Source organism: Scatophagus argus, chromosome 19 (genome assembly GCF_020382885.2).
Source record: "Scatophagus argus isolate fScaArg1 chromosome 19, fScaArg1.pri, whole genome shotgun sequence".
NCBI classification, from domain to species: domain Eukaryota; kingdom Metazoa; phylum Chordata; class Actinopteri; family Scatophagidae; genus Scatophagus; species Scatophagus argus.
The window spans coordinates 15,647,649-15,669,169 of record NC_058511.1 but is presented as its reverse complement, the minus strand read 5'-3'; the positions used below and the strand labels follow the sequence as shown (position 1 = coordinate 15,669,169).

General features: G+C 41.3%; 3 protein-coding genes across 3 annotated transcripts; all 3 read left to right on the top strand.

The window, feature by feature from the left end:
* Positions 1 to 8,321: 8,321 nt before the first annotated feature.
* Positions 8,322 to 9,853, top strand: LOC124050951 (trace amine-associated receptor 1-like). The gene is made up of 2 exons (XM_046373951.1): positions 8,322 to 8,375; positions 8,965 to 9,853. The coding sequence occupies exons 1-2, from the start codon at positions 8,322 to 8,324 to the stop codon at positions 9,751 to 9,753; spliced, it is 843 nt and encodes a 280-aa protein (XP_046229907.1). The 3' UTR covers positions 9,754 to 9,853.
* A 3,393-nt stretch (positions 9,854 to 13,246) lies between these two features.
* On the top strand, positions 13,247 to 17,017 carry LOC124050950 (trace amine-associated receptor 1-like). Its single transcript, XM_046373950.1, has 2 exons — positions 13,247 to 13,341; positions 15,460 to 17,017. The coding sequence occupies exons 1-2, from the start codon at positions 13,247 to 13,249 to the stop codon at positions 16,502 to 16,504; spliced, it is 1,140 nt and encodes a 379-aa protein (XP_046229906.1). The 3' UTR covers positions 16,505 to 17,017.
* Positions 17,018 to 19,959: 2,942 nt separating this feature from the next.
* LOC124051080 (trace amine-associated receptor 1-like) lies at positions 19,960 to 21,163 on the top strand. Its single transcript, XM_046374131.1, has 2 exons — positions 19,960 to 19,979; positions 20,136 to 21,163. Exons 1-2 carry the CDS (start codon positions 19,963 to 19,965, stop codon positions 21,112 to 21,114), a joined length of 996 nt encoding a protein of 331 aa, XP_046230087.1. The 5' UTR covers positions 19,960 to 19,962; the 3' UTR covers positions 21,115 to 21,163.
* The last annotated feature ends 358 nt before the right edge of the window (positions 21,164 to 21,521 follow it).

Below are 21,521 nucleotides of genomic sequence, written 5' to 3'. Positions count from 1 at the left end.
GCATTTTATCATTGCATCAGACTGTAAACAAACTGTGCAGGCCAAACTGAATATACTGTAAGTTATGATAGTAAGTTAGTATAACTTTTGTAGTTTAATGTAACGATTTCTGACTGACTACTCTGTGCTGTTTCTAAACTAAAACTGCAACTGAAACTTCAACTCACTTATCTGGCTCTCAGTATTTAACTTGTGCATATCATTTTATGTATCATAAACATTAGAGGTAGACTTAATATTTGGGGAGGGAAACTGATAACTCCCAATTCAATCCTTTTGAAACAAATTGTTTAATATTATTAATTTGCAACAGAAAATACATTTTGAAAGAACTGTACAGGATTACGTACAGAATTGTGCATAATATACATGAATGTGATTCCACACTGGTAGTTGCAAGTTTAAGTGATATAGTCTGCAATGGTATGTACTGCTTCAAGTACAAAGACCGCCATTACACAGTACTCTTCCAAGCAAAGTTACCATTACCACCCATATATTACAAATAAAACATTTTGCATGTGGGTGGTGGCAATTTGTTTCCAGTAATTCTTGTACTCTCAGTTACTGTGCTAAGAGTTAATTATTGCTTATGTAACTTGGTAACAGGAAACTGAAAGGTCATCATTAATTTCTATTCTTACTACAATGATGTGATCGCACTATACAAACATGCTAATCCACACAACACAATCACAAACAATGGATGCATTATTAATACAAAAAATGAGGTTCCACAGCCCACTGAAAAGTCATGAACATGTCTTAGCCTTGTTGTTGCTAAGGTTTTTGACACATGAAATCATCTGAAGGTGCAATTTGTAAAATATGGCCAGAATTTAAAGCATAAAAAAGACTACATGTATATCAAAAGAATGAGAAAAAACTGTTTTGATGTTATATCAAAGACGTCTATGTATTGTGTTGCAGAGACATCTAGAAAGCATGCTAACCAGCTAGCCCCTGCTCGTCCTATCAAGAGGTAACCGTCCGATAATATAGCCCCCATAGTTTCCGCTTGGGAAACGTTTGTAGTGGCAAGTTTGTAATGTTTCACAAGTTATGTCAGCTTTTTTAATCTAAAAACCAAAAAACAAAAAATACATGTCAATAAAGATAATATTCTTACACTAATCTTTGTTATTAAATTCAAAACATAACTGTAAAGTATGGATGTGACAAATGTGATAATAATATAGCCACTACCTTAATGATAACTTTACAGACGGTTAATGTGTCTATTGGCTGATCACTAATAGTTAATATTATGGCTAATGTTAATGTGTGCGCTGGCAAGGTTAATATTTTCAACTGTTCAATACTTCAGCGTTGTTAAAATAGGAGCTTTACTGGCCTCTCGCAGTTCTTCATAAAGATTTAAAGTTGTGCTACGACAGTGTTGGCGACTTCGTCGTATAGTATGCAAAATACTTCCAAACAGTATTTTTTTTTTTTTTTCATTTTCCACCGAAAAGGATCATGAAGGCCCTTCAGCAACAGCACTTGCCATGTGCAGCCATCTCTTGAGGGGAGTGCCTATGTGCCTGCCTGTCTGCAGCAGTGCTGTGTGAAGTTGTGCATCAACTGGAGGGTGTAAGGATGACAGTGTTGGTATAGATTATGATGCGATTCCAATATTCATTGTGAAATGGACTTCTAATCCATAGGAAATTCTCTGTACAATTAGTATCTTCGTATTGATTGTTTTTGACAGCCCTACCGCATCCTCATGGGCATTTCATCTCCACCTCTGCTGGTTCCTATGGGCTAAACTGCCTGTATGCTTCATTTCCTAAATCATTTGGAACAGAGCAAGCTTTCCAGCTTATTTCCATCCAGTTGTTGGTTTTTTAACGTTCTTTTGTTAGTTGTAGTTTTTGTTTGATTTTGCTGTCATACAGTCCTCCTTGCTGCTGTGACACATTGTGGGACTAATGAAAGATTATCCTATACCCACCCTGTATCTATCTACCCTGTTGGTATAAGATTATCTTATACCCACCCTGTATCTATCTACCCTGTTGGTATGACGCCAATCATATGCCAAAAAAATTTAAAGCACAGTTCATGTAACATACACAAGACTCACTTGTGGGTGTAATTCCAATGGAAAGGCAGGACCAGCAATTAAGTGCCAGAATTTGAGTTTTCTTTACCCATTTACTTTAATTTCAGCTTTTTAAGCAGTCCCATGTGTGCCAGAATAAAGTCACTGCTGCAAATATTGTGACACGTGTAAGCAGCAAAGCTGTAGTAATGGCCTCGCTCACCTGACTACAATCTCTGCGATTTTTTTAGGTGATCTGTCCAGTACACCTAATGTCTACTGCATGTCTGTTAAACTTGATAGGAATCCATCCTCTGTTGCCTCTCCTTGGGGGTTGGGGGGGGGGGTCCTTAGCATGAGGTAATCTGTCATGCTGTAAAATGCGTTTAACTGATGAAATGCTCTTTGATCTACTGTGGGAATTAAGCCACAGTTGCTGGACATGCTAACTTTTGTGGCTTATGTTGGACTCAAAAAACACTGTTTGCCCACTCCTTTTTTCCAATCTTTTTCAACTTTTGCTGTGTTTTTGGATTTGAAAGTCTTAAATAATAAGATGGATGTTAGGCATTACTCTAGATCCAAGCACAACACTTCAACATCTTGAGAAATCCAAGGCTTCATGTCTGCAATGCCTACTTACAGTTGCTATGCTATGATTGGATAATAGCTGTTTGCTAAGGTAACATGCTGGGTATATTTATATATGAGAATAGTTTGGAGAATCAGTATAGTCAGTTTCCCAGGAAGCATTTCTTTTATCCATGCTCAAAGATACTTTATTGTATGTGCTCAAGATACAGCTGTGTTAGAAATAATTAACTGAAGACTGAATTGTTTAATAAAATTCCTCGATCCAGAAAGCATGGAACCTGAAATCATCAACAAGACTGATAATATTGAGGTGACCCATTTCTGTCATGAATCAGGAAATTCCTCTTGCATAATGGAAATAACCCCTTCGACAATACGCATATTTTTATACATGTTCATTGGCAGTACATTATCAATCCTCACAGTTGTTGGAAACCTTCTGGTAATAACCTCTATCTGTCACGATTCGGCTTACACAGGACTCAGGCGCAGAGATTGTGAGAAAATAATGAGTTTTATTTCTCTAAGCAAGACCCCAATCCAACCTCCCACAGAGCTACAGGAAAAGCAAGAGGCTATGAAACTTAATCTTGGACACGAGGATCTAACTAGGCTAGAGTACTATAGACTAGTAAAACAGAAAATCACTCCAACAGGAGGAAAACTAAGAAGGGAAAACAAAAACTTCAAAGAACAAAAAATCACTCTAAGCAGAGGATAACAATCTAGAGAAAAACTACTAAGAACTAAAAATCACTCTTAAGGAGGAAATCTATCTGAGATAACAAACAAATAAAACTGAAAATCACTCCAAGAGGGGAGGAAAAACCAAAGAACATAAACAAACAATTCTCTACAGCTAAACCTGAACTATGAAATTTACAACAAAAATTCACTCTGTTTCAGAGGCTAGAATATAACGAGATACGAGGAACATACATACACAGGCTGTGGCATGGACGAGAGCTGGTGTGAACATGAGGAACGAAACACACTGGCACAAGACAAGGGAAACGCAGACTATTTGAACACATGAGGATAATGGGGACCAGGTGGAAACAATCAGGTGGTTGGGAAGACAATCAGACTGGAGACAAGAGGAAGGGCAAGTGACCTGAAACGAGAGGAGAGTTACTTTTCAAAATAAAACAGGAAGAGACGAGACATAAACCCAAGACAAGACCTCACCGCGGTGTGACAGTACCCCCCCCCCTAGGGCCGACTCCTGACGGCCCGGGCTGACCAGGATGGTCATGATGAAAGTCAGTGATGAGTGTCTTGTCAATAATGTGGCGGGAGGGAACCCATAGCCGATCTTCCGGACCGTAGCCCTCCCAATCAACCAAATACTGCGTACCGCGGCCCCGTTTTCGACTAGCCAGCAACCGCTTAACCCGGTACACTGGCCCACCATCCACGATCTCCGGAGGGGGAGGTTGAGGGGCCGCAGGTACCAAAGGGCTCTCCCGGACGGGTTTGACCTGGCTGACGTGGAACGTGGGATGAATCCGCAGGGACCGAGGTAGGCGAAGACGAATAGCCGCAGGGTTGACAACGTGGGCGACGGGAAACGGACCCACGAACCGCGGAGCCAGCTTCTTTGACGATACATTCAGGTTGAGGTCTCGGGCAGAGAGCCAAACCTTCTGGCCTGGCTGGTAGACAGGAGCGGGTCTCCTCCTGCGGTCGGCCGCCTTCTTGACCCGATCCCCCTGACGGATCAGGACTTGCCTGGCGGCTGCCCAGATTCGCCGGCACCGGCGCAGCAGAGCGAAAGCGGATGGAACCGACACCTCAGATTCGTTGTCTGGGAACAGAGGAGGGTCATAACCAAAAACACATTTAAAGGGAGTTAAACCCGTGGCTGAGGTGGGAAGGGAATTATGCGCATACTCAACCCAGACCAGGTGTTTGCTCCATGTTGAGGGATTCTGGGACACAAGGCAGCGGAGGCCGGTTTCAAGCTGCTGGTTAAGGCGCTCAGTCTGACCGTTGGCTTCCGGGTGATATCCAGAGGTCAGACTTGCATTAGCTCCGATGAGCCGGCAAAACTCTTTCCAGAAGCAGGACACGAACTGGGGCCCCCGGTCAGATACGATGTCCCTAGGAAACCCGTGGATCCTAAAAACATGGTTCATCATAACCTCGGCTGTCTCCTTTGCAGACGGTAGCTTGGGTAGGGCAATAAATCTGACCATCTTGGAGAACCTGTCCACAACTGTGAGCACCGAGGTGTTACCCTGAGAGATCGGGAGTCCTGTAACAAAGTCTAATGAAATTTCTGACCATGGTCTAGATGGGATGGGCAGAGGTTGTAGGAGTCCCATGCGCGGTCCAGTAGACGTCTTGTTGCGTGCGCAGACTGAGCAAGCACCAACATACTCCCGGACCTCCGCCACCATAGACGGCCACCAGAACCTCCGGGAGATGACGAACAGCGTCCGTCGTACCCCCGGGTGACAAGAGAGCAGAGAGGTGTGAGCCCAATGTATCACCTGTGAACGTAAGTCGGCTGGGACAAACAGCTTATTATTAGGACATCCACTGGGTGGGGGAGCTACACCGTTGGCCTGCTCTACCTCCTTCTCTATTTGCCAAGTGACTGATCCAACCACACAGGACCGTGGAAGGATGGTGTCAGGATCCTTGGCAACAGGTTCGGGGTCATACAGCCGAGATAAGGCGTCTGGCTTGATGTTCCGGGACCCCGGCCTGTAAGAGAGAGTAAAGTTAAAACGGTTAAAGAAAAGCGCCCACCTGGCCTGGCGAGAATTTAGTCTCTTGGCTCCCCGTATGTACTCTAGATTCTTGTGATCTGTCCAGACAATGAATGGATGACTGGCTCCCTCCAGCCAGTGTCGCCACTCCTCCAAAGCCTGCTTGACCGCCAGTAGCTCTTTGTTGCCCACGTCGTAATTTCGCTCTGCCTTGGAGAGCCTCCTAGACAGAAAGGCGCAGGGGTGCATCTTTTCATCATGCTCTGACCTCTGGGAGAGTACAGCCCCGATGCCCTCATTGGAAGCGTCCACCTCCACCACGAACTGTCGCTGCGGATCGGGCATAGCAAGAATGGGTGCCGAGGTGAAGCGGTGTTTGAGGTTCTGAAACGCTGACTCGGCTTCTGGAGACCACTGGAATCGAACCTTAGAAGACGTTAGAGCATGCAGCGGAGCGGCTATAGCGCTGAAACCTCGGATAAACCGCCTGTAGAAGTTAGCAAACCCAAGAAACTGCTGAACCTTCTTGCGGCTATCGGGTGTGGGCCAGTCAGCGACCGCGCTAATCTTTGCCGGATCCATCTGCACCTTGCCAGGGGCTACAATGAAGCCCAGGAAGGAGATGGTGTTGGCATGGAACTCACTCTTCTCCGCCTTGACATACAGCTTGTGCTCTAAAAGTCTCTGTAATACTTTTGTTACATGAACCTGGTGCGTTTCTAGATCTTTAGAATAGATCAAGATGTCGTCTAGATACACATAGACAAACTGGTCCAGAAAGTCGCGAAGCACATCATTTATCATAGCCTGAAACACGGCGGGGGCGTTAGTTAGACCAAAAGGCATGACAAGGTACTCATAATGTCCACTAGGTGTGTTGAAGCCAGTTTTCCACTCGTCTCCCTCTCTAATTCTGACTAAATGATAAGCATTACGAAGGTCTAGCTTTGTGAAAATGTTTGCCTGTTGAATCTGGTCAAAAACAGAGCTCATGAGAGGTAGAGGGTACCGGTTCTTTATTGTGATCTCATTAAGGGGGCTATAATCTATACACGGCCTCAGGGACCCATCCTTCTTCTCCACAAAGAAAAAACCTGCTCCTGCTGGCGAAGATGAAGGGCGGATAAGCCCTGCCTTTAGAGAGGTCTGGATGTACTCCTTCATCGCCTCCTTTTCAGGACCGGAAACGGAGTACAGGCGTCCTTTGGGGATGGTAAACCCAGGAATCAGGTCAATAGCGCAATCATATGGACGATGAGGTGGGAGTGACATGGCCTTGGTTTTACTAAATACCTCCTTGAGCTGGTGGTAGCAGGTCGGCACAGCGCTTAGGTCTGGGTATTCAGGGTCTGAGACAGAATTAGTAGAGACAGCATTAATCTTGGTTTCAGTGCTCTTAGGAATCAGGGAACCCAAACAGAGAACCCCACAATCTTTTCCCCAACCCAAAATCTGTCCTGATCTCCAGTCAATATGTGGGTTATGTTTAATTAGCCAAGGATAACCCAACACCAGCGCTTGAGATGGTGACTTGAACACATAAAAGCTCATGAGTTCTTTATGCCCAAGAATATTGAGTTCCAGAGACTCGGTCTTGTGAGTGATCATGAACAGTTCTTTTCCATCCAGGGCACTGGCCCTGAATGGGTTAGCTAAAGGTTCGGTTTGGAGGCCGATCTTCTGAACTAAACCCATGTCCATTAAGCTCTCGTCAGCTCCTGAATCAACAAGAGCATGAAGTTCAGAGTCAAAATCCCGATGTACTAACCTGACTGGCGTGAGGCTACGCTGCACGCCGGTGTCCGAAACTTGACTCACCGCCTTGGGTTTCTTAGCCCGGCAGGCAGCAACGAGATGGCCCAACTCTCCACAGTAAAAGCAGCGACCCTCCTGCTGCCGACGCCGCCGCTCCTCCGGCGTGAGACTAGCTCTTCCCAGCTGCATGGGTTCTTCCCCTCCCGTAATGTGGGAGTGGGAGGGGGATGGCGAAGGAGGTCGGAGATCAGAAAACCCGGCTGTGGTTTGAGAGCGAGGGAAACTTATTCTGTCCGTCGTCCCGCTTGGCCGCAGAGTATTTAGCTCCCGGAGGCGATTGTCGGTTCGGATGGCAAGGGCAATGAGTGAATCCAAATCCGCCGGCAGGTCCAGGGGTACCAACATCTCCTGAATGGACGGCGCCAGCCCCTTCAGGAACACATCGTAAAGGGCAGTGGAATTCCACCCACTTTCCGCTGCCAGAGTGCGGAAGTGAATGGCATAATCGCCGACTGATTTAGTACCTTGTCTTAAGCCAGTCAGCTCTCGAGCCTTTTCACGATCCCCAGAGACGGGGTCGAAGATCCTCAGTAGAGCATCCTGGAAGTCTGGGAGAGAACTGCAGAGAGGAGAATCCCGAGCCCACTCTGCCGTGGCCCAGGCCCGGGCACGCCCCGACAGGTGAGAGATCATAAACGCTATCTTGGAGCGGTCTGTGGGAAAAGCGTGTGGAGAGTGTTCATAATGAATGGAGCAGTCAATTAAAAATGGCTTACATTTCTTTGCCTCTCCCGAGTACCGCTCGGGGGAGGCCAGTCTGATGCCAGTTCCCAGCACGGGAGCTGAAGGTGCTGGAGAGGGGGCTGCGGGAAGCACAGGAGCTTGTGTGGCAGTCGGAGGTTTAGTCAGCTGGTCGAGGAGTTCGTTAACTCGGCTAGACAGGATACTGATATGCGATGCCAAGGCTGACTGGAATTCCTCCTGGCGGTTAAGGCGAGCTTCCTGTTCCCGCAGAGCCACAGCCACCTGCGGCATCTCCGTGGGGGTCTGAGGTGTCTCTGCTGAGTCCATCCTTGGCCAGTGTGTACTGTCACGATTCGGCTTACACAGGACTCAGGCGCAGAGATTGTGAGAAAATAATGAGTTTTATTTCTCTAAGCAAGACCCCAATCCAACCTCCCACAGAGCTACAGGAAAAGCAAGAGGCTATGAAACTTAATCTTGGACACGAGGATCTAACTAGGCTAGAGTACTATAGACTAGTAAAACAGAAAATCACTCCAACAGGAGGAAAACTAAGAAGGGAAAACAAAAACTTCAAAGAACAAAAAATCACTCTAAGCAGAGGATAACAATCTAGAGAAAAACTACTAAGAACTAAAAATCACTCTTAAGGAGGAAATCTATCTGAGATAACAAACAAATAAAACTGAAAATCACTCCAAGAGGGGAGGAAAAACCAAAGAACATAAACAAACAATTCTCTACAGCTAAACCTGAACTATGAAATTTACAACAAAAATTCACTCTGTTTCAGAGGCTAGAATATAACGAGATACGAGGAACATACATACACAGGCTGTGGCATGGACGAGAGCTGGTGTGAACATGAGGAACGAAACACACTGGCACAAGACAAGGGAAACGCAGACTATTTGAACACATGAGGATAATGGGGACCAGGTGGAAACAATCAGGTGGTTGGGAAGACAATCAGACTGGAGACAAGAGGAAGGGCAAGTGACCTGAAACGAGAGGAGAGTTACTTTTCAAAATAAAACAGGAAGAGACGAGACATAAACCCAAGACAAGACCTCACCGCGGTGTGACACTATCATTTACTTCAAACAGTTCCATTCTCCTACAAACTACCTTATCCTCTCTTTGGCTGTAGCTGACCTGCTTGTGGGAGCTTTGGTTTTGCTGTTCAACATGGCACTGTCTGTAGACTCGTGTTTATATTTTGGGGATTTAGTTTGTAAGATGCGACGCAGCTTTGATATTTCACTAATGACAGCATCAATTCTCAACTTGTGTTGCATTTCTATTGATAGATATTATGCTGTGTGTCAGCCTCTGACATATAGAACCAGGATTAATGGATGTGTTGTTATGATCATGATCCTGGTGAGCTGGAGTGTTTCTGCTTTGTCTGGATTTGGCATCATGTTTCTAGGGCTTAAAGATACTGTGTGTCAGGGAAGATGTTTCATATTTCATATTCCAAATTCAAATACAGTGGGCTCTGTTGTTGCATTTTACCTCCCAGTGATCACAATGCTTAGTATCTATCTGAAGATTTTCCTTGTTGCACAGAGACAGGCACGCAGTATCCGGAGCACAAAGTCTGGAGCAGCTGTCAGCAAGATGGAGGGAAAGGCCACCAAAACTCTTGCCATAGTAATGGGGGTTTTCCTTTTCTGTTGGACTCCTTTCTTTCTTTCTATAACGTTTAATCCTGTGACTAATTATTCTGTCCCATCGCCTCTGACTGAAACTCTTGTGTGGCTTGGGTGGTCCAATTCAATGCTTAATCCATTTGTTTATGGGTTCTTTTACAGTTGGTTTCGAGCAGCTTTCAGAATGATCATTTCAGGGCAAATTTTTAATGGCAATTTCACAAACTCAAAATTGTCATGACTAAGTATCTCATCAATGGAGTAAATTTTTTAAACTGAGTTAGACACAATTAAATTGGAAACACAAACATCGTCATGAAAGGAGCACAGTGTGTATAAGGGAACATCATAACTGAATTATTGTATATTCAAATTGAACATAATACATAGAAGAAAATGAGAAATTTTCTCTCATCAACTCTTAATGGAATTTTCATCTTAAGCCAACCTAATATTTTGCATTGGCATTGCTTTAAATTCAGGGCATTAACAATGTTTGCATGATACAATATATATAATATATAATATATAATATATAATATATGTAAAGAGAAATTGTGTCATGATATGATATAAAAGTTAGAAGCAGTTATTTTGCAACACTACACCTACTATGAGTGAGATTTACTACTTTTGAATATTATTTGCTACTTTTGACTGAAACTGAAAAACCGTATATGAATGCACTAAAACCTGCACTAAAAACATCTTGCCAAAACATCTTACCAAGGTAAGATGATTTTGACCACTGAACTGGTAACTATAGAGAGCCATTTTATTCAAAATTAAATAAATATGGCTATGAAATAAACCAAATAAATAAATACATTTATTTATTTCAAAATGATAATTTTAATAAGACTACATTTATTTATTTCATAGTGTTAACCCAGTTCTTTTATTGGAAGCCCAAGAACAAATCAGAGAGATTTTCAGTTCACAGAAGTACAATTTATTTAGGTCACAGGTAAAGTATGGCAGTGCTGGGCTCGGAGTGACGGAGCTCTCGCAGGATCTCAGTCAGAAGAAGCCCGGATATCCGATTGTAGTTTACATTTATATTCTTGGGCTGGGTTTGCCCAGTACAGAGACTGGACTTAATCGCAACCAAGGGTCATCAGTCAGCTATCTCTGAGATGAACAGGCCAACCACTGTTCATGTGTACTTACTAAAATGTGATATCAAACATGTGTGGATATTGTTATTGAGGCATGTATCTACTGTAACAGACTTGAAAAGATTAGAGAGGATCTTGGGGGACATCCAAGGACACAAAGTAGTTTATATGAGTTCAGTAAGAAAATACAGTTCTAAGTAGAAAAACACGAATCTAAAATGTACACAGCAAAAGCCAATTATAACAATAGCACTTTCATTTCATAATGCTACATTTATTTCATGGCTCTATTTCTTCCCATTTCTAATATGCAGATGAGGAAGTGTGGTTATCTTCAGGCCAAAGCAAGTGCATCAGATTGTGGAAGCGATTGTGCAGAGTGTTGTCATTACTTATCTGGTTCTGCATACGACCCTTCCTGATCATACAGTATACTGAGCCAAGTTACTTTATTCCTTTGAGTCACTTGAGTCAGTATCACCAAGAACTTACCGGTAAAACCCAACTCCAAAGTACCCTTGGATCATGCAAGTCCAAGTTTGCGCATAGTAATATAAAATGTCTGCTTCCACCATAACACCAAAAAACATTAGCTACATGTTAGACTGCTATGTGATGTCATGTCTTTTGGATAAATAAAGTTAAATAAATGTAATGTAATAAAGCATGACTTCTGACAATGCATGTAAATTCAAACTTTAAATTGTGACATTAATTGTCCTGAAAAACTGCTCCATTTGTTCTAAGTAGTTGTGTGCAAGACACTGTTGCACCAAATAACATAAATTATATGGATTAGAAGTGGTTGTTGCCTTATTCGTGATTGGGTACTCAGGGAGCTGACAAAGTTGGGTTAGAAAAACTTCCTGCAAAGGGGAAAAACACAGCTAATCAGGCTGTAATCAATTCAGCTGAGTGAGTCAGTGGGACTCACAGTGCCAAACAGAGCTGGATGCATAGGTCTCATGACTGTAACACGCCAGTCAGATCTCAGTTATAATCATGAGTCCTGTGGATCTGGCTTTGATTGGCGCTGGGAGTTCCACTGACTCATTGGACTCAGTCATTGACAGTCAAAGTACACAATAGCTTCCGCGATAACGACACCACCTCATTTGCATATTAGGAACGGAAATAAAATAAATAAAAAAAGCCATGAAATAAATGTGGCAGTATGATTATGATATGAAAGTGCCATGAAGTGAAAAAATGTGGTATTATGCAATAAAAATCCTGTGATAATTAAATAAAGTCTTATGAAAAATGTCATTTTGAAATTAATAAATTGATTTATTTATTAACTGGGTTTATTTCATAGCCATATTTATGTATTTCATTTTGAATACAGTAGAAAAGGGGGCATAGTTCTTGCACAGAAGCAGCAGCAGCCAATTTCAATTCAATTCAATTTATTTATGTATATCACAACAACAGTTGTCTCATGACATTTTCTAGTTAGAGCAGGTCGAGACCAAACTGTTTAATTAGATTTTTAGAGACACCCACCAAAATCCTGGTAGAAATTAACATTCTTTAAGCACTAGTACAGCACGCCCACCTCTGGATATTCTATACAATAAACTTGCAACCTCAGAGCTGTCTGCTCTACCAAGCACAGAAGTCTCAAATCTGTTTGGTGTTCTTTACAGCACGAAGGCCGAAGGCAAACAAACATAAAATTATTGTGGGACCCATAGTAATATGCAGCATATTTTAGACACGAGGCAGCCCCTGTCTTTGTGTTGTTTTGGTTTGTGTTGTTGTGAATGAAATATGTCCATTTGCATTTACAGCTAGATTATTTTGGCGAGGTAAGCATGGTTAAATGGAATAATGCTTACACTGGCACTTCAGGGCAGCTCAGGGATCCTTTAGTGTACCTGAGTGGCCTATAGTATACAGAAATATTGTACTCACATGCACCTGTTGTATTTTACAGTGAGCAAATGTGGTGGAATTTAGTGTAATAGTAGCAAAATTGATGTACCGTACAGTGAATGTGCTAACAGCATAACATGTTGGTAATGCGGATATAAGTTTATATGACAGTTTTATGAGTTAAATGAAGTGTGTGCTGAGTGAAACTGTTTTGTGAGTAGCCTGCTGAGTACTGTAATCATCTATATTCTGCTACAATATAATTGGAGGTAGTATACAGAAACATTGCACTTACATGAACCTGTTCATGTATATTACAGTGAACAAATGAGTAAAGGAGATTCTTTTAACCTCATGCATGTCTAAAAATCCCTCTTTGTACCCAACTGTGCAACTTTATTCACCTGAATTAGCTGACACTGCACTGAAATGTTTTGAGTTGTCACTAATTAAAACTACTACAGCTAAATAGAAAAAAGATGTCAAAATGTGACTTATTCATCTTTTTGTGTACACACTAAGGCTAAAACTAAAGTAGCTGTCAAAGCAGACACTTTTGCAGCTCATGCTTTCATTTTTTTGGAATCGCTATGCAGTATTCTAAGTAGAGTGAATAGCATGCAGTTGATAATAGAACACTTTAAACAACCACACAAGACTTGAGATCAAAGACTTTAATGATGTTTTTTGGCCATTCATGCTTTTAATGGATATGACAATCAGAGAGAGTGACAGGAAATGGGAGCCAAGAGAGGGGAAGACATGCAGCAAAGGTCCACAGGTCAGACTCAAATCTTGGTTGCTGCCAAGAATTTCAATCTTCTGTACACAGGGCAAGTGCACTAACCACTCCACCACGCATTCTGAGTGAGACCAAACACTCAGTTAGCCTTGAATTGCCCCTCAAAGGCTTGAGGGATGACTTAGCTTGCAAAAAATGACTTGTGAGCTTCACTGCATAGTGAGCAGTGAATACAGACTGAGACCAGACAGTCACTGACAGAGGCTAGTTTGAAGCAACAGGTATTTTTGAAGGTAAGGTTTTCATGCTGCTTCATGTCCCAGGATCACATGAATAGCTGGGATTTTATGGTGACTAATGTGCAGAGGGTGAAGTTTATTTGCTTTGAAATTATCATTTCCCCCTCTAAATCCACAACCTGTCTCTTAGATCCTATTCCTACTGGGTTACTTAAGGAAGTGTTCCCTTTACTTGGCTACTTGGCTTTACTTAGAAATTATTAATTTGTCCCTGACATCAGGCTATGTTCCACAGACTTTTAAAGTTGCTGTAATCAAACCCCTGCTAAAAAAGCCCACTCTTGATCCAGGGGTTTTAGCAAGCTATAGGCCCATCTCCAACCTGGTCTTCCTTTCAAAAATTTTGGAGAAAGTCGTCGCCAGTCAGCTGTGCAAGTATCTCCATAATAACAGCCGATTTGAAGTCTTTCGGTCAGGTTTTAGGAAACATCGCAGCACAGAGACCGCACTGGTAAAAGTCACAAACGACCTGTTAATGGCCTCTGACCGGGGCTATGTTTCAGTACTTGTCCTTCTGGATCTCAGTGCTGCATTTGATACTGTTGACCACCAGATTCTTTTACAGAGACTAGAAAATCAAGTTGATATAAATGGAACTGCTTTAAGCTGGTTCAAGTCCTATCTATCAGACAGACATAACTTTGTACGTGTACATCACAACTCGTCCATGCACACTAAGGTTAGCCATGGTGTTCCACAAGGTTCTGTGCTTGGCCTGATCCTATTCACATCTATATGCTCGCACTAGGCAATGTCATCAGAAAGCACTCTATAAATTTTCACTGTTATGCTGACGACAGGGTGGCACGGTGGTGCAGTGGTTAGCACTGTCGCCTCATAGCAAGAGGGTTCCAGGTTCGAATCCCGGTCTAGGCCCTTCTATGTGGAGTTTTCATGTTCTCCCTGTGCCTGCGTGAGTTTTCTCCGGGTACTCCGGCTTCCTCCCACAATACCAAAAACATGCACATAAGGTTAATTGGCTACTCTAAATTGTCCTTAGGTGTGAGTGTGAGAGTGTGTGGTTGTCTGTCTTTGTGTGTCAGCCCTGCGATTGACTGGCGACCAGTCCAGGGTGTACCCCGCCTCTCACCTGTAGTCAGCTGGGATAGGCTCCAGCTCCCCCGCGACCCTGATGGATAAGCGGTATAGAAAATGGATGGATGGATGGATGCTGACGACACCCAATTGTACTTATCAATGAAGCCAGATGAAAGCAATCAGCTGACACAACTGCAATCCTGTGTTGCAGATATTAAGTCCTGGATGACCCACAACTTTCTTCTACTGAACTCTACGGATAATCTTTAGCTAATGATATAACCTTTAATAACAGACTAGCTACTCTGCAGCTCCGCTGCTGGATCCTTAGCCCTCTATGGCCCTGCCTATTGCACTGATAGTGCTGCTGGATCCAGAACCTTCTCCATGGCCCTGCCCAGATCCTGCTGCTCCTGCTCTGCACTGTTCTCTCTATCCTCCCTGTCTCTTCTCTCTCCCTCTCCTTTTTCTCTCTATCTCCCCCTCTCCTTTCTCTCTCCATCTCCCTGTCTCTCCTCTCCCCCCTCTCCCTGAATTGAATTGAATGGAATTTGAAATAGATGCTTGAAGTTGTAATCATTTAAAAGAGACACCTTAAACTTGTGTGCTATTTGTGGGAAATTGAACTCATGCAAAGGAGTTGTATGATTACTCATCATACTGGTCTACATGAAATGCCACTCCCTTGAATACAATATGCAAATGAGGCCAGAATAATGAATTTAATCCTTCTGTGCTTAGTGGCACATACTACAGGTGTACAAGCCAGGATTAACAGGCATGGCCTGAAATTTACAGAGTACTGAAATTAACTATAAATCTCACTGTCTCTACAGAAAACTGCATGCTGCATTTTAGTTTCTTCTTTTAAGGCTTGTTATTGCTTATGGTACTTACAGTTTTAATGATCATTTATGCATGGAAGCTACATTATTTCTCAACGGTTCAAATGATGTTTTTGGGGACATACGTTTCTGTAATGAATCAGCACATGTTTCTAGCATAACAGCAGCCACCACTTCATATTTACTGTGTACCTTTGTTGGCTCTTTATCAGTTCTTACAATGTGTGGAAACCTTCTTGTAATAATGTCTATCAGTTACTTCAAACAGCTCCAAACTCCGACAAACTATCTCATCCTCTCTCTCGCTGTAGCTGACCTGCTTGTTGGTATTTTCATTTTGCCATACAGCACAATACTATCTGTAAGCTCTTGTTTTAATCTTCAAGATGTACTTTGTCAGTTACGAGGCAGTTCTGATATGTTTCTTTGCACATCTTCTATTTTGAACTTGTGCTTTATTTCTGTTGACAGATATTATGCTGTGTGTCAGCCTCTGAGGTACAAAACTAAGATAAATGTCCGTGTTATTGTGATCATGATCCTGGTGAGCTGGACTGTTTCTGCACTAGTTGGAATTGGCATCACAATTAGGGGACTGAAGCAAGAACAATCTAACGGGAGGTGCATTTTATTCCAAAATACAAGTTTCGTAATTCCGGGAACTGTTTTTGCATTTTACCTCCCAGCTCTCATCATGTTCACAATTTACTTAAAGGTTTTCATGGTGGCACAGAGACAGGCACGCAGCATCCAGAACAGAACCTGTCAGGGCACAAAGTCTGGAGCAACTGTCAGTAAGATGGAGAGAAAGGCCACCAAAACTCTGGCTATTGTCATGGGAATTTTTCTCATCTGTTGGACTCCTTTCTTTCTTTGCATCACCTTTAACCCTTTGAGTAATGGTGCAATACCACTTCCTTTGATTGAAATCTTCAAGTGGCTTGGATGGTCAAATTCAATGCTCAATCCATTAATCTATGCTTTCTTTTACAGCTGGTTTCGATTAGCTCTCAGGATGATGCTCTCTGGGAAAATATTTCAAGGTGATTTTACAAATTCTAAGCTCTTTTGATTCTTATTTTTTGAAGCTTGTCAAGAAACACAATCTCATTTCCACTGTTCATGATAACATAATCACATAAACATTTCAGTGTACTATGCATATAGTATCTTTATATACAGCCCAAAGCACACAGCCCCTTCAATAGAGTGTATTCTGTGTCTTGATGTCTGTTGATAAATGCAGAGCCATATATCTCACCGTGCGTCTCATGGTGTTCGTATTCAGTTGTTACCATTCACTGAACCCACCATGTCTTTCATATCATGGGATATCATTTTGGACTGATTGTATAAAATCATCTAAAGTAAAAAGTGATGGATAACTTCTGTCTCTGTCTATCCCTATCAACCTGTTCAGATTACAAAATTGTGGATGAATACTTCATCATCTTTATTTGTACAAACATTATGGTTGGATACATCATCATATTTAATTGTACCAGCATTTTTGTGCAAGTAAATAAGTTCTCATTCTGTTTCAGCTCTAATATTTGGTTATAAATGCCTTTTTTTTAATGAATTAATTGTAAGTCATACTGTAAAAGACACCTATTCACGCAGTTGCCTGTTCACATGCTGATGTTGTTTTATATTTTTTTGCATACATTTACTTGTAAGGTGTGTTGAGCAACTTGTTCAGTGAGACAGTTTTAGTGATTTCAAGTTCCCCCTGAGAAGTTATGTGTATTCTGATATGTCAGTGCTTTTATACTGTCCTATCCACTTTAGGACAGTACTGCAATGCACTTGAACATATGTGGTGTGTGTATATTCTGTTGTTAGTATTTAATATATCACAGCCTACTTGTATGTATGTGTGAATATTATTATTAGAATTAATATTATTATTATTGTGTATTTTGCCTTTGGTATTTATTCCTGTGCTACTCGTTTCACTTGCATTATTCCTTCATTTGTACAATACGGCTGTAAATATTGTTGCCATCCCTGTTCACTGTTTATATTTCCTATTCTGGTTGTTTTTATATTTATATAGTGTTGTTTTCTATTTATAGCATTAGGTATTTTGTAGGTTATTGGGCTTATACCAGGACCAGGGAAACTAATTTCGTTCCACCTCATGTTTCTACATGTGTGAATAAAGCTCCTTGAATCCTTGAGATGCTGCAACACTTAATTAATTAAAGATGATCTTATCTTTTATTATGAAAAGAAGAAAAGTACAAGCTGTCTGTCTGAGAATGGAAATGAGACAACTGGCAGAGGACAATAACCAACTGAGATCCAGTGGCTGAAGGGATGAATCAAAAACCTCTTGACCAGTGTGTGGAGGAGAGTGTGGTTGTGGGTTTCTCCTCCTAATGTCTGACATAAGCACATAACAGAGGGAGGTCCTGGGAAATAACAGGATTTTAAGGTGCACTATGATAACTGAGCCTGTCAGAGCCCAAAAACTACCAGGTGCCACGTTAACACTGGGGTGGTGAAGACATTGAGAAGACCTAGCCAATCAGACAGGAAAAGAGTAGTAGCTGAGGCTGTGACACAAACAAAAATTATGGCACCTACAGGTGGCCCTGAGCTCTGACAACTTTGGAGTTACTGCGCTGCTGTCAGCTCCATGGAATGATCAGCCTGAGATTCAAGCAGTTTGATGGTGGGTCCAGGGAGAAGAGAGAATGGAGTTAGAGAATAACATCACTTTGTAATATTGGCAAACTATGAATTACAGACTCTTTGGCTGATTCACGGGTGTTGGCAAGTAAATAAATGGGCCGGGCCTCTGCAATTGGTCATGGGGGGGCTAAATCTTCTTAATACCAATCAGCTCTCTATGTCTATAACAGTACCACTAGATGTTGGAACACTATATTGCATCTTAAGAACTCATCTCAGTCCCACCTCCTGCCTCCCTTCCAGTTCATCCCAAACGTGTTGGATGGCGTTGAGGTCAGGGGTGTGTGCTGGCCAGTTAAGTTCTTCCACACCAAACTCATCCAACAATGTTTTGATGGACCTTGCTTTGTGCATTGGGGCACAGTTTTGCTGGAATAAAAAAATGAAAATAAGGTAGGAAGCATAGTATTGTTCAAAATGTCTTGGTATGCTGAATCACGCTCAAGATTTCCCTTCATCAGAAATAATGTGTCTAGCCCAACCCATGAAAAGCAGCCCCACACCACACTCGAATTAAATAATAGAGAGGTGTGTCCCAATACTTTTATCCAGATAGTGTAGCATAGATGTATATGATGTTCTCTGTAGATTGAAATTATGTAAAAATGGAAGTTCAGATAATGTTCACCTATATCTTCTTCATCTATAAGCCTCATTAATTTGTCTTTATTTGGCAGATACATATTTTTATCCAAACATTTTTATTAGGCATTGTTTCACATCCTGAAGACGGAGACTGGTGAGTACACAACACGTCTTGATCTACTTAATGCATACACTGAGTAACCCAGTACATCTTAGCTTAACCAGTTCCTATGTCCCTCTCTTCTTGGTGAAACTGCATGGCCTACACAGCACTTATCAGCAAAGTGAAAGTCAGACCTGAAAAAGGACAATAAATATAATGATAAATATTCAATAAATAAGGTAAGTATATACATATAAATGTGTAAAATAGCAATGTGTTAAAATGTGTTGTACAAATCTTCAATAAAGTGCTGTTGCTCTTAAAGTGTTGTGCAATTATTAAAATGCATATGTAGTCATACTCAGTCAAAGTACTGGTGCTATATGTGCAAAGCCAGGTGACAACATTGCCTTCGTCACACCGTCCAATCTCTAAACTGCCTTTCGCAGTAAAACTCATTCACTGAAAAATTTAACTGAACATGTTACAGTCACACAAGATTGCGGTTCTCTTATTTAAACTAGTAGCTACATGATACTTAACTTAAGATATCTTTTGTGTTCACACAAAAGTTGGCAATTCTGGGTTCAAAAACTCCAAATGCAACTCTAACCTGACTGACTGCACAGTGATTTCACAGTACACTGGCTCACTTTGATGTATACTTTAAACGTAACTAACGTAACTAAAAACGTAGGAAGTAATGGCCACTGGAAGTCAAGCAAAATTTCAAGCTGTAAAAAAAACTACACTTTAAAAGGGTCTAATGTACAGGGCCCCACACTGTAATACTTTTTTAACTTCCAGAAAAGAGAAAAGTATTTCCACAGATTTGCAAAAGTGACATGTTTTTTTAAGAATAACCTACTGAATTTATTTACTTCAAAAAAAGTCTTGCAATTGTGCTGACCTGATTTTAAAAGAGACTATATATAATTTTTATATGACTATGGCAGGTGAGACATAGACATGCACATGTACAAGAAGATGTATGATTACTCATCATATTGAGTGATATGATTATTACGAGTTATTAACAAATGCTCCTCCCTTGACCATGATATGCTAATGAGCACAGGATAATAACTCCAGTCTGAGTTTACAGCTCAGTGGCAAAGAGATCAAGAGCTCCGGTCAAACAGATGCATGAACCAAACAGGTATAGTATGAGACACACAGACTACAAAAACTGTTAAAGAAAAACCTTTAAATCCTCTACAGTAAAAAATATATTGTCAGTTTTCTTCATTTAAGACACGTTGTTGCTAATGTTCATGTCTTAATGATCACTTATGCATGGAAATTTCGTCAACAGGTCTGATGTTGTTTTTGAGGAAAAACATCTCTGTAACGAATCAGCAAATTTATCTGACATGAGAGCAGTCACCACCACGTATTTACTGTGTGTTTTTGTTGGCTCTTTATCAGTTCTTATCATGTGTGGAAATCTTCTGCTAATAACCTCCATTGTTTACTTCAAACAGCTTCATACTCCGACAAACTATCTCATCCTCTCTCTCGCTGTAGCTGACCTGCTTGTTGGTATTTTCATTTTGCCATTTAGCACAATACTATCTGTAAGCTCTTGTTTTTATCTTCAAGATGTACTTTGTAAGTTACGAGGCAGTTTTGATATGTTTCTGTGCACATCTTCTATTTTGAACTTGTGTTTTATTTCTGTTGACAGATACTATGCTGTGTGTCAGCCTCTGAGGTACAAAGCTAAGATAAATGTCCGTGTTATTATGATCATGATCCTGGTGAGCTGGACTGTTCCTGCTCTAAATGGAATTAGCATCATAATTTTGGGAGTGGACCAAGAACAAACCAACAGAGGGTGTGTTTTATTTCAAAATGTAAGTCTAAATTTAGCATTTAGTGGAACCATCCTGGCATTTTACCTCCCAGCTCTCATTATGTCCATGATTTACCTAAAGATTTTGATGGTGGCACAGAGACAGGCACGCAGCATTCAGAGCAATATCTCTCTTGGCATAAAGCCTGGAGCAACTGTCAGTAAGATGGAGAGAAAGGCCACCAAAACTCTGGCTATTGTCATGGGAATTTTTCTCATCTGTTGGACTCCTTGCTTTCTTTGTTTGACTTTTAACCCTTTGAGTGGCTACACAATACCAGTTGCTGTGATTGCAGCTTTTAAATGGCTTGGATGGTCAAATTCAATGCTCAATCCATTTGTTTATGCCTTCTTCTACAGCTGGTTTCGATCAGCTTTTAGAATGATTATTTCTGGGAAAATATTTCAAGGTGATTTTACTAACTGTAAGCTCTTTTGACTCATTATTTACAGTTCTGTTATGTTGGTAAAGTTATCTGTGGTTTGGCACTAAAGATTTTTATCCTTTCTGCTGCAAGAGATAAAAATGTCACTGTACTATTCATAAAGTACCTGTATACATCTTAATGCACATAGTAAACAGTGTCTATGGTAAGCTCAACGTGAATGTCTGTAAATAAAAGTATGAATAATATGTATCGTTGGCACTTTTTTTTTTTGCCTGTATTCAGTTTGTACCTGCATGTTGAATACATGAGTATTCATCATCTGTTTTTATATACAAAGCTTTAGGAACAAATGAATGTTATTAATAATTATCCTACAGCAGTTTTTATCATTTTGTTTTGGCTCAAGAAGTAAATAAATCAATAGCTGGAAGTTTCATCATTCTAAATGACATTAAAT